General features: G+C 31.5%; 1 protein-coding gene across 2 annotated transcripts in view; it reads right to left on the bottom strand.

Annotated features, from left to right (window-relative positions):
* Nucleotides 1-14,436, bottom strand: part of LOC127708088 (serine/threonine-protein kinase LMTK2-like) — a 49,945-nt gene that overhangs the window by 16,836 nt on the left and 18,673 nt on the right. For both annotated transcript variants that reach the window (XM_052212904.1, XM_052212905.1), the window contains exons 4-10: nucleotides 13,038-13,108; nucleotides 11,258-11,385; nucleotides 6,399-6,486; nucleotides 5,359-5,492; nucleotides 4,806-4,890; nucleotides 3,714-3,832; nucleotides 2,469-2,618 (exon numbers count right to left, since the gene is read on the bottom strand). In XM_052212904.1, the coding sequence (XP_052068864.1) occupies nucleotides 2,469-2,618; nucleotides 3,714-3,832; nucleotides 4,806-4,890; nucleotides 5,359-5,492; nucleotides 6,399-6,486; nucleotides 11,258-11,385; nucleotides 13,038-13,108 (775 nt within the window). The remainder of the gene's footprint in view (nucleotides 1-2,468; nucleotides 2,619-3,713; nucleotides 3,833-4,805; nucleotides 4,891-5,358; nucleotides 5,493-6,398; nucleotides 6,487-11,257; nucleotides 11,386-13,037; nucleotides 13,109-14,436) is intronic.

The raw sequence follows: 14,436 nt of genomic DNA, 5'->3' as shown, positions 1-14,436 counted from the left end.
TCTGGACATTACAGCTAAATTACTTGAGTGTGTAGTCAGTACAAAATCCCAGAAAAATAAAACCTGAATCCCAAATGCCCCCCAAAAAATAAAGCATCCTTTCCAGGATTTCGAAAAATTAATCATTAATTCCTGTGTCCTAAAGAGTAGATCCTGAATTCCATCAAAAATTAAAGGCCCAATACAGACGTCCCGAAAAAAGGTCCTTTCACCCCTCTTAATTTTGTAATGTATGTATGTCAGATTTTTGTGTGTGTGTTTATTTTAGCAATCTGTATCCATTTGTATTAATATAAATTTTAAGGGGAAGTCTTGGGAGAAAGATTACCATAAACATGATTACAAATACCTAGTTGGTTTGCTTGTGGGAAACGAATAAATTAAGTATCCTGAAAACAACCATTTTCATAAATTAGTGGCCCTTTTTAGTCATTCAGAAGGACTAAGCCAGACTGTAAAGGAAATATAATAAAATAAAAAAACAATTTCAAGAGCTGAAAACATTGCCACATAAACTCATAAAAAGTAAAAATAAAATATGATAAGTGCTAAAAAAATTAGATTCAAAAACAGAACTGACCTGATGAATTCCACAATTACTTTGAGTATGTAACTTAATATAAAAATAAGAAGATGTGGTATGATTGCCAATGAGACAACTATCCACCATAAGCCTTTAACTACTTCCATGTTTCATACTTTATTTCTATCAATATTAAAATATATACTTGTACTTTTTCCAATATCATTTACCATTTTTTTACTTATCATGAGTATAATTCAGTGCCTTCAGCCTAAATAAACATGAATGACAGTCAAAATAATTTGTATTGTTTAAATACATGTATCTATCTATAGCTGCAAGCTTCCTATTATTAAAAAACATAACCTGCAGATATTCTGATGTTCATTTTTTTTTAATTTTATTTCAGCCTATAATATTTTGAAGATCATAACATACAACTGTTGAACATATTTCTTGGTCTTTATCTCAAATTTTCTTATTTTAAAAATGTATAATGTAAAATGTATCTAATTGACTAAGAAAGATATTTTTTATTATTTTCTAAGAAATAAACATTAAAAATAACTGTTAATTGACTTAGAAAGATATTTTTTATTACTTTCTTAAATAAACTGTTGACACAGAGATATGTCACGCCTGTTGGCAAAAAATTCAGAAAAAGACAATCTGATGGACAGCAACATTGCAAATTAATTCAAAGTTGCTGGACCATGAATGATTCAAACTGAGATGTACTGATAGTAATGCAACTTTATAGAAAATATCATTATCTATCAGAAGAAGTTCCTATCAAATTAACCTAAGCAGTAAATTTAACATTGAAAATTGCCAATCAATTCAAAGTCACAGGACCATGACCTAGGGGAAGGGCCTTATAATACTCATAAAACTGATAAGTACAGATACATGTAGTAATGCGACTTTATAGAAAATATAATTGATCTATCACAAGCAGTTCTTAACAAACCAACTTAAGCAGAAAACTTAACATTAAAAATTGCATATTAATTGAAAGTCGCTAGACCTTGACCTAGGGAGCAGGGCCTCGAAATAGTTGTCAAACTTATATATATTGATAGTAATGCAACTTTAAAGAAAATATCATTGATCTATCACAAGCAGTTCCTATCAAACTGACTTAAGCAGTAAACTTTACAATTGCTGACTCAGGCAACGATGCGTCGGAAAAGCAACACCTATGTCTCACCTTCCACAACTTTCATTGCAGGTGAGACAAAAATAAACATTAACATCAACTGTTAATGATTTACAACTGAGATTTAGAAGGATCATCTGTGTGGGGTAGCTATTCATGCCTTACAACTGAGAATTTATAAGATCATCAGCGTGTGGGGTAACTGTTCATGACTTACAACTGAGATTTAATAGGATCATGTGTGTGGGGGAACAGTTAATGACTTACAACTGAGATTATATAGGACCATCTATGTGGGGGAACTGTTAATGACTGGGGTAACTATTAATGACTTACAACTGAGATTTAATAGGATCATCTGTGTGGGGTAACTGTTAATGACTCACAACTGCTATCTAATAGGACCATCTGTGTGGGGTTACTGTTAATGACTTACAACTGAGATTTAATAGGATCATCTGTGTGGGGTAACTGTTAATGACTCAAAACTGAGATTTAATAGGATCATCTGTGTGGGGTAACTGTTAATGACTTACAACTGAGATTTAATAGGATCTTCTGTGTGGGGTAACTGTTAATGACTCACAACTGTGATTTAATACGACCATCTGTGTGGGGTTACTGTTAATGACTTACAACTGAGATTTAATAGGACCATCTGTGTGGGGTAACTGTTAATGACTTACAACTGAGATTTAATAGGATCATCTGTGTGGGGTAACTGTTAATGACTCACAACTGCGATTTAATAGGACCATCTGTGTGGGGTTACTGTTAATGACTTACAACTGAGATTTAATAGGATCATCTGTGTGGGGTAACTCTATACTTGTAGGATAAGCTTTAATCATATTCTGTAAGACCATTTCATCTGTTAGATCTTTATATGGTTGTTGTCCATACTCCGTTACTTCAAACATGGCTACTCCAAAACTCCTTTAAATAACAAGAAAAACATGTATTGTCTTCATAATAAACCTTCATGTAATTACTACAATCATATATGAAATAAGCAAAATATCATGATGTACATAATTGTATTCTAAATATTTGTATTTTATAATGATATTGTCAGTCAAACTTCTGAGATAATTTTTTTCAGATTAAGTTATCCTGGATCAGTGTTTTTCATTGTACAAATCTAGCAAAGAATTACTTGAAAACCAGTGCTTAGAGGCTGTCATGAATCATCAGTGAGGTGTGAAAATTAGTTTTGAAATCCTCACTGTGACTTTGAGATGAAGAAAAGCAATAAAACCCCTGTTTCTTTGCTTTTGTTTTTGATCAAGTCCTTGAAATAATTTTGTGATATGAATCAATACACCCAATCCTTTATTTTTAATAAGCAGGCAAAAACTTTATTATTTCTTTCCATAATATTTTTGAACTGCTATTTGTTTTCGTGATTTTCTTCTTCAGATAATTTTTCTTTTTAAATACAAAAGGAATGTGTACGAGGGCCCCCTCTCAAGCTTTGAAAATGGGATGGACAGATGAACAGAAAGACGTAAAGACTGAAGGACAAGGGTAACACTTAATGCCCCCATCACCTACGGCAGGGGAATAAAACTTAGCTATATTTTTCAAGCTGTCAGGGTTTTTGTATGGCCTAATAACAATAATTTATCGTAGACTTATGGCACGAAGAAAAAAAACAAGTCATCCAAAATTTTCTTTCAGTCAAGAACTTAACTACTGTAAATTCAAAAATAATGCATGGATTTATTATGGCTAATCACTGGTATAAATGTGATTGCAAAAATTTTGAGAAGATAATCACTGCTGAAATTATGAATGAGAGTTTTTATAATTTGAACCTGACAATGTCGCATTATTAGCATTAATTAAAAAAAAAGCAATAATTTCTTAATTTACAGTACTTCCAGAACAAGTTGAGGATCTCACAAATACCAATTTTTCACAGAGTAAAAGACAAACACAATGTCCAAGAAGATTATTAAAAGTAAATGTTCAAACTTTCTATTTTCAAGTCGAACAAATAATAACTTTCAAAACTGACAATTGACATACCACATGTTAGACTGTTTAGTGAACTCTGTAACCTGCCAAATAGAATTAGTTAAAGATATACTCTCTGGAGCCATCCATCTGATAGGTAAAAGGTCCTGGCCATTGTCATAATAATCCTCCTGAAAAAATACAAAGTAAATAAGTACAGGTACTGCAGAAGAATAAGAATACATAATTAATTTTATGAACTCCCAAGTTTCCCTATTTTACTTGTTGCAGTATGCTCTTTAGTATTTACTGCTGCAACTTTATAATGGCATAATATTTAAGCTATTATAATATAATATCAAATACTTAATGTAGATTTCTATTTCAAAATATTGTTGAAGGTCAGTGGTTCTCTATGGGCACTCCAGTTTCCTCCACCAAAAAAAAAAAAAAAAAAGACTGCCACCATATAGCCAATAGTGCTGAAAGTGGAATTAAACACCAAAAAATCAATCAATCATAATCTTTAAAAAAATTAAAATGTAAAAATTTCATTATATATATACTTAAAATGTACAGCATTTCCATTTAATTAAAAATAATGGCTAGGGGTCATTAAACTTAAGATCTTTAGGAAGAAGTGACCTCTCCCTGGTAGTTAAACAGGGACAAGTGAAACTCAAAAGGAGACTTTCAGCTGTTTATCAGGTCTATAGATCTATAAATAACCAGATTCAATGTTATAAGGGATTTCTCCCTATCTTCCAGGCAAAAAGACAGGAAAGTGTACTAAAATTTATATAAACAGATTTGAACATATGTTTGCAAGATTACTTCTTTTATCATAATTTTGAAAATTGATATTTAGTTTGAAGGTACAGTCAAGAATTATTTTTTTTATAGAAAGAATGCTACCATATGCTTGAGTTGTTAACTAGAAACTAAGACATGTGTGTCAGGTGAAAGATCACCTGAAATTAACCTGCCTGACAGGTAATAAACAACGACATGCATCTGCAATGATATTAATTACAATTTTGCAGAGATATGAAAACAATTTCAAGACAGTGCCATTTTAACACAAAAATCTACAATTTCAATTTCCAAACTGTATATCAAAATTACACTAGATGTGGTGTTCAGCTTTCCATTGTAGATACTAACCCTAAAATGGTCTTCAGCTACACCATAATCCCCAATCTTTACAGTCATATTTGACATCACCATACAATTACGACAGGCAAAGTCACTGTAATGAAATAAAAAAATTGTGGATATACCTTCACTGTTTATCATAGGTTTAACACAATTAAATTTAACATTTTCTTCTTCCATGGTTAACATCACAAACATATAAACTATGTCAACAGTTAAACTTTGAAAAAGGTTAATAAAGTGAGATAAAACAAATAAATTTATGATATTTTATCTAGATAGGGCTTAAGTTTCTGCATAAATGATGTCCCTTTTTATATCTTTACAACATTGAGTTGATACGTTCAGTAAAATATGAACTCTACAGTGGTGATTTTTTTCTCTTTCATAGATATCTTTTAATGCTTGCTTGTACTGCAAAGCAGAATGATAAAGCTGCAGGGAAGAATGATAATACAACATATAATGATAACAGTTGGTCAAATTGGCCCCCAGTCTGTATACAGTCACATCAGTCCTAAGTTAGTATAGTTAGTCTATTTAGTATACTACAGATAATTACTGATGGAGATATCCATTAACATGTAAACATTGCAGTCCTGAGGCCATGTCTGTTAAGAACTGCATTCTCACTATACCATCCTTCATTGTTTTTACAATTTGTCGTTCTTTCCTCAAGTAACTCTTCAGATCTCCCTAAAAATATGAAATATAACTGATCATACAAGAATCTAATAATCAGAGGCTCCTAAGGGGCTTAATTTCTAACCTGGCAAAAAAATGTCAATCTAAATTAAATATTTATTTTAACTTTTTTCCAATGAAATAATTTTTTTCATGAATTATAATAAATTACTTATTTTCATGTATATAAAGCTTTTGGAGTACATTCAAGTTAAATCAAGGACACTGAATTATTATTAGGCAAACTATAAAGTTAGAGAAAGGAAACGACAGATTTAGCATTTTTTTTCATTTATAAAGGGGCATAACTCATGAACAGTAAAAGTGACACCACCCAATTTCGAACTTGATCTCTGTTTTGTGGCAATATGCATTGTGAATAAATTTTATAATATTTGATTTAGGCAAACTAAAGTTAGAGAACGGAAACCAATTTTGGGGATGTTCAGGACGGACAGACGGTACGGACAGACATGGGTAACACTTAATGGTCCCTCCGCTATGGCGGGGGCATAAAACTTAAAACTTTTTTCTTCTGAAGATATTTTTTGATCTTTAAGAAGCTTCTGTCTAAGTTTCATAACATTCTATGAATGTTTGACAAAGTTACTGATGTCTAAAAAAAAATAATCTTAGATTGTATCTAAATGTCAACTGCAAAAAAAGTCCATTTATCAGAAAAATATGAAAAAATAAAGGACAAAAACATTTTAAAAATTTTGCATTGAACATTATTTCTTAATCATAAAAAAGCTTTTGCCAAAGTAATGTAAAGTTCTATGAAGTTTTGACAAAGTAACTGATGTCTATAAAACTTGAACCCCAGTCTGTACTGTACCTAATGTTAACTGCAAATAAACTTAGTCTACATGTATTTATCAGTAAAATTATGGAAAAAAAGAATAAAAATAGACTTACCATGCTAGCATACTCAACAATAGTTAAAAAAGGAGAGGCTTCTGTACATTGTCCTAGCAACTTCAATACATTGGGATGGTCCAGCTCTCTGAAATAAACAATTTGATCTGTTACATAAGAAAACAAGGGTAAAATCAATCCTCTAAATATCTATTTTTTAAGTAAGTGACACTAACTTCCCCCTTATAAAGGATACTAATATTTAATTTAATCAGTCAAATTACATGTGTCTATGATTGCCATTGTATAATGAACTCATGAAATATCTATACTACAAAGGATGTTGACTATAGGGGTAAATTCAGTAAATAAATATACGTCATCAGGGACCGCCCATTTGGGGGAGAGCTTTCTGTATAAAACTGAAGTCATGTGCTCTTCTGATTGGTAGATAATGTTTGTAATAAATATTTTTTGATAGATGGATAAAAATTAGAGTTGAAAAAAAATAAAAAATAAATGCTGAATGTACTAAATTTTTTTACTACAGGGTTGAAAAGTAATGGGGGTCAGTGAAGGAATTAAGTGCGAATCTACAGTGTTTGTAAACAAGGCCATGTGAATGCCCAAAAATGCCGCATGACCCTATGTTTTTATTGTTGCAAATGATAGGGCTACATTTGTACTTTCATGAATGATATATGAAATTTTCTAATTTCTAAAGGTAAATCAGGTATAAATTTAATTCAAGACATAGATTAGCATTACAGTCAATGGGAGATTTTTTACTGAATTTACCCCTATAGGAAAATATGCATTCTGTCACTGTACTTGTCCAAGGCCATACAATCATCACAAAACTTATTTCCTGTGTATATTAATGTAATGGAAGCATTTTGGAACCATTTGAAGTTGTTTTTTACACAAATTTCTATGTTTAACTCGGCTATCCAAGATGCACTGAGTGTACTGTGAGAGGAAGCATGGGGTATATGGTAAAAATCAGTTTTTGTTTCCAGATTGAAAGAAACAATAGAAATTACACTTGAGAGTTATGATATCAATGAAAGGCATAAATATTCCCCCCATTTTACAACACATTTTGCACATATTTCTCCTCATTATGTGTAAAATCATATGGAAAATCAGAATTACCTCCCTTTGACAGTGTTTTTTTTTTTAACTGTGTTTCACCATGTTAAGTTGTAGAACAAGTTGTAAATAAGCACTTCTCAAGTATTTTAACACTTGAATAATCTGACCGCATGGAGATATTCATTTATTTTTACATAACGCATTGCGTTTCTTTATTTAAAAAAAATTGTAGATAACTTTTTATGATTACATGCCCTTCATCTATGAAACTAGTGTTGAAATGTTTGTAATTGGATTACTATGTTAAATAATTGCTTTTAAATATTCTAAATTGTTACTTTAATCTTCCAAATGCAAAGTTTGGTCATACCCAGTCTTATTTTTTCATATTTGGCACTTTTTTCTACTTCAGTTTTGTCTGTCTAGTTTTGGCGAAGAAACCATCCTGATGTTGGGGTAACAGGAATTTCTGCAGAGTGATTGTCAATGACATTTTGTGAACTTTACAAGTAATTAAAACACAAATTTAGTAAAATGAAACATAATCGTTGGTTTTTTTGTATGAAACTGCTTAAAAAAGCCTTTGAAAAGTGTTTTTGTGGTCTTTTCAGGGTATGTAATCAAAAACTTCCATATAAGGCAAAATTTAACTAAGAGTACATCAAGACTTTAGTTTCTAGATGTACTTGCAATACTGGTCAAAGCAAACACAGAAAACAATTCATATTTATTAAGCATAGTATTTTACACCATTCTTTTACAAACAGTCAATATGCAACTTTATATACCAAATATACATTGGCCGCAGTATGGGCTGTAGTATAAATTTTCCTCTATCTTTACAAGTTCAGCATTTATGAATGTTGTATTGAAACTGGAACTTGAAAATTGGATATATTACATGATTATTACAAAAAAAGAGGGAAAAGCTACTAAAAAGTCCCTTATAGGGGTAAATTCAGTAAATAAATATACGTCATCAGGGACCGCCCATTTGGGGGAGAGCTTTCTGTATAAAACTGAAGTCATGTGCTCTTCTGATTGGTAGATAATGTTTGTAATAAATATTTTTTGATAGATGGATAAAAATTAGAGTTGAAAAAAAATAAAAAATAAATGCTGAATGTACTAAATTTTTTTACTACAGGGTTGAAAAGTAATGGGGGTCAGTGAAGGAATTAAGTGCGAATCTACAGTGTTTGTAAACAAGGCCATGTGAATGCCCAAAAATGCCGCATGACCCTATGTTTTTATTGTTGCAAATGATAGGGCTACATTTGTACTTTCATGAATGATATATGAAATTTTCTAATTTCTAAAGGTAAATCAGGTATAAATTTAATTCAAGACATAGATTAGCATTACAGTCAATGGGAGATTTTTTACTGAATTTACCCCTTCTACAGGAAATAGAGTGAGTTGTCTCCTCTTGCATCTTGTTTACAGTGTATTTATTCTAACTCTTCTTTGGAGTTAGGCAAGTGTGGAAAATAACATAGCAATATCATACAAGACTTCTTATTCTGAATACAAAAACAAATTATTTGTGAGCTTTCAGACCTTTGTTAAAATTTCATTGCATTAATAGGAAGAAAACAATTTTATGATTGTACTATTTTCTCATCATAAAACCAAACATACAGGCTTATCAAAATGTGCAGATCTAAGGTCCAAACCGTTTTCGCTTTGAGTAAGGACCTTGTGTAATTTATAACAAGTATTCTGAGAGTATTGCATGGCAATACATAGTCCCCTACCGGGTAAAAACTCCTTATACTGGAACAAAATGCTAACTTGTTCTATAACTTGTCATGGTGTAAACAAAAAGTAAATATCATGTCAATATCTTCAAGCATGACTAAAAACAGTGTGGAAAACTGATTATATGAGTGAATTTTTCAAGTCCAACAGTGATCTGGAAGGAATTTTTCTCTATGGGCCCAGGGCCCCCATAAAATAAATTCAATGGGCCATTTTTAGAATTAATGGGCCATGTTGTCAAATGAGTGGGCCATTCGTTTACAATAAATAATTTAAAAATAAAATGTATATTTCAGCAATGAGGCAGTGGTACTTACAGTACCTGTATGATTCTAATTGATATCATGGATATTGTTCCTGTGCTTTGTAATTTCAATTTCAATGAATATACAATAATTTCTTCCAAACCTGGCAATATTTACGATAACCTTTATTTACAACTGGTACTGTTGCCTTGTTCATGTTCATGTTTTTCTTTACATTAAATTTGGGTCTTCGTCGATTGCCATACTTTATTCCAGACGTTCCGTATTAGAGGACGTTTCTGGCATTTCCTCTGCACTTCTTGTATTATTATTACTTCATCGCGATGACAAGAATAACAGTAGAGAGTAATGTTAATTGATAAGACACAACAACAATTCGCTGAAGGCATGTTTACAAAATGTTCAAACAAGCTAAAGACCAAAAAATTGACAAGGACAGTTAAGCGCCTTTTATGGAAACAAATACTACATTCATAAAAAGGCTTTTGGGTTTTTCAATCGAAATAATAGCAAGATTACTTAAAAAATTATAATTAGAGAAAAATTTTCGACTGTTCTAGCCAAATTTCACAAATTTAAAGTTGTTTATAAAAATTTATATCATGAATGATGGTTTATTACGTATTTTGGGTAATCAGTTATACCGCATGTTGCTATTATTACCATAAAAACGCCCGAGACGTCCTAAAAATCAATAGGTGGTGCTCCTATCATTGGAGGGAACACTACACAGTTTTGTACACACACATGGCGACATGATTCACGATCGGAAATCCATTTTACGATATCTAAAGTTTAAAAACGAAGTGAAAAATATCGTGTGCCATGTGGGCGCTTACATTTGTCACCCTATGCAACATTTATGGTCGAAAAGCGCAATTGGCGCATTGCGCACGTCCTTCCCGATCACTGGTCCAAGGACCATAACTCTACACAAAATTATTAGACCGAAACAAAAATTTGAACTTGATCTGTAACTTGTCATGATAAAACTATATACCAATTATCAATCATTATCATATAAGCATGATGAAAAAAACATCAGCTATGATTAATAGTTCTCTAAAATTAGATATGATGTAATACAGTGTATATCTATTTTCAAATTATAATCAGATATAATTAATAGTTCCAAATATTTTTTTCTTTCATTTGTCACAAACTAATATAGATTTGTAACTTATCTATAAAATGTCAACAACTTTTATCTACACAATGTAATGTATTGAAATATATACATTAATAAAAATAGATTATTATCTAATTAAAGGATTTCTCTTCATAATTTTTTTTTATATATATAGCATTCAGAAAATTAGTTTATAATAAATAAAAAACAAACCTGTCAAAAAAATTCTTCAAATAATTTAACAAAGAATGTCTTTTAAAAAATGAGTTATCTCCCTTTGTACAGAAATATGGTTTAACATAGTACTCTAACATTAGATATGGTCTAGAGTTATGGTCCATAACTCTGGACTAAATCATCAGACCGGAACAAAATTCGAACTTGATCTATAACTTGTCATGATAAAACTATATACCAAATATGAAATCAATATCTTCAAGAACGAAGAAAAAAAGTGTGGAAAGCTCATTTGCCGGACTGACAGATGGACAGACAGACAGACAGACGGACAGACAGACGGAGTGCAAACTTAAAGTCCCCTTTGACTTCGTCAGTAGGGGACTAAAAAAATAATTTCCCAGGCTTTTTTATTGAGAATCCAAAAAATACGCAAATTGTGTTCTTTTACCAAATCACTCTTTCCTGCAAATTTAAGTTGTTAAAGTTACCTGTAGACTGAGAGATCCTGAAGAAATAGTTGTTGTTCTGTTGAGTTGGCATCATCTTTCATCATTTTGACAACAACACGGGTACTCCTACTACTGGTCACCATGTTGTACGCTTCACTTACAAGTACCTGTAATAGATATCTTAAAATTGACAAATAAGAAATTAAAGGATTGTAATTTAAAACTAGATGTGTTGGAACGAAACTAATGGCCCCTCTCACAAAAAGTGTTTTCATTGAAAAAATGGTCAGCTGAATGGCATGAACACTAACTGGCAGGGCCATAACAATAATGATGGAAAGCAGTATATAAAACAGGTATTCACTGTGTAAAATTGTAAACAGGATTTCACATAAAATGAATGTTAATTTACTAATATACCGTCAGAACAGTTTCACAGGCAATATAGTTTTGTAAGTGTTTATGAAATTTCTATCTGACACAATTATAAGTTAAAATGCTTATTTGTAGGACGTTAATTGATGTGCAAACCGTGCAAGCTAACTCAAAAATTAAACAAAACCCAAAAGACTTAGTGAGTGAAAGATCAAGTACAATAATTAAAATAAAACCCACTAAAAATTATTTCCAAATAAAACAAGGGTAAAACTTAATGCCCCTCTTCTAGGCGGGGGCATAAAAAAATCTCTTATCAACATACTTACCAGTACACACAAACTAATAAAGTTCAAGTATAAATATAAGAAAACTTTTTCCAAAAACATTGCAAAATATAAAAAGTGCTTTATGAACTCTTAGGGGTTAAGATTGCTTTCATTTTCCACTGTAATTTTAATTGTATTATTCAGGCAATATTTTGAATTGAGTTATCTCCCTTTGTCCATAATTTTAGTAGGTATGTCATTTTGAAAGGAATTTGTTTTCTTGACCACTAGTGATACATAAATACATTCTCATGATTCTTTTGTATAAACTTGAATATCTGAGTTTAATTTACATATACATTGCATGACATGGGCATGGATATCAAAGATCTAAATAAATGTTTACCTCACTGCGCTATGATGTGTTTACTCATGACATGGGCATGGATATTAAAGATCTAAATAAATGTTTACCTCACTGCACTATGATGTGTTTACTCATGACATGGGCATGGATATTAAAGATCTAAACTAATGTTTACCTCACTGCACTATGATGTGTTTACTCATGACATGGGCATGGATATTAAAGATCTAAAATAATGTTTACCTCACTGCACTATGATGTGTTTACTCATGACATGGACATGGATATTAAAGATCTAAATTAATGTTTACCTCAATGCACTATGATGTGTTTACTCAAAAAGGTAGAAATAGGCCTAGGTATGAAGCCAGTGATCGATTCAATGATTGTTGCTTGCTGAATGTCCAGTGGCAATTATTTCATGCATATTCAGGATGAGAAACTATTAACACGAAAAGAGGCAGACAGTTTGAATTGCAACCTGCTACCTACAGACCCCTCAAAAGTTGTGGTAAAGATTTTTTTTAACATATAGTGAGGGTGACACTGATGTATTGTGCTATGATGTTCAGTTAATTTTGTTGACATATGATGATAAGGACCTACAGTTTGTTGGTTAATATCTGCACTTTGAAAATGTTCCTTTTAAACATAGATAACTCACTGCCAGATGGATGGTTTTAATTTGGTGGATACACATTTTTTTTTAACCAAAGAATATATCATATATATCTACACTTATGGCAAATAGAGTATTCTTGTATGATATATCATTGAAGGTCATTAAATTTTATTCAATATTACTAACCTGACCAAACCAACCAACACCCATTTCTTTAATGTAGGTCAGATGACTTCTAGGAAAAGCTTTGAAGGAAGCTGAAATAAAAATGACTGTGGATTCACTATAGTACATATAGGGTGTTAAGCTCAATTACATAAAAGAAAGGTGTGCTAAAAATATAAAAATTAAAAAGGGTTCCATATATTTAAATCCTGATACTTCCTTGCTATGTTTTGGTTTTTTGCATACTGTAAACATGGAAATATTTATGCAGTTCAATCTTCGCCTATTTCATGTTCACATCAAATACATGAAAATATTCCCTGCACAAATTAACTTCAGAATGCAAAATATTTATATGAAGTGCAAATTTATCATAATGCCCAAATTTAACCGCCATGCAGAAATAGATGCAGTCAAACCTCAAAAATATGCACGTATACAGTACAGCTGTTTCTGTATTTTTTTATGGTGGGTGTATGTATATGTATTGTTCAGACATGATCCACAAAAAAATATATGTCTGCTTAAGGTTACATCATTAAAAAAAAATAAGGTAGGTAGGTCGGTATTTCCATTTTATTTTATTTTTTCATTTTATTTTTTGCGACATGAATTTGAGTCGTACGGTCCGTCTTAACGTGGTTTGAGTTGTCCATGGGCTGAGTTTACCAGTATTTTTAACGATTGGATTATTTCCCTTGGTAATTGGTTGGGAAAAAATGGCGGCAAAGTGATTTATTTCATCACATGAGTCGCAAGTTTCTTTAAACAGATGTCATATTCACGATTGTGAACATTTAGATATAATAGGCAATGGATTTATTTTATTGGCAACTCTTAACTTCGTTCATTTAATTTTTCACTTTACTACGGGAACAATATGACTTAAGGTCAGCGCTCAAAAGTAGGGTCGGTTGGGTAACCACAAACAGACATATTTTTTTTTGGCCTAACAAGCATTCATCTCTAGGAAATATAGAAAGTCTCAGAGTATTCAGCAATTATTTGAGCTAACATACAAAAGAGCAATACATGAAAAGTGTCACTGTTTTTCTTTCATGATAATATAGGTCTCACTTGTATAAGTAGAATAACAAACACAATGACCACTCCATTCCTATGTGCCTGTGATTATTGTATTATAGGATTAATTTAGCTAGTGATATAGCACTTTATTTCTGCTATTTGTGACGGTTTCAATTACCCAATTGTTAAGCACATTGTTTGTGTTTTTTGTGATGGTTTCAATTACCAACTCATTTACCACTTTTTGGTAAAAAATGTGTGACATTTTCACTTACAAGAATGTTTCCCACTGTGTTTTGGTAATTTGTGGTGTTATGACCGACTTACCCACTCGTTTAGCACTGTTTCTGTAATGTGTGGTTGTATGACCGACTTACCCACTTGTTGAGCACTC

This window comes from Mytilus californianus, unplaced genomic scaffold (genome assembly GCF_021869535.1).
Source record: "Mytilus californianus isolate M0D057914Y unplaced genomic scaffold, xbMytCali1.0.p SCAF_7, whole genome shotgun sequence".
NCBI lineage: Eukaryota > Metazoa > Mollusca > Bivalvia > Mytilida > Mytilidae > Mytilus > Mytilus californianus.
Note: the sequence above shows the minus strand (reverse complement) of the source record. Positions and strands in the feature narration are given on the sequence as shown.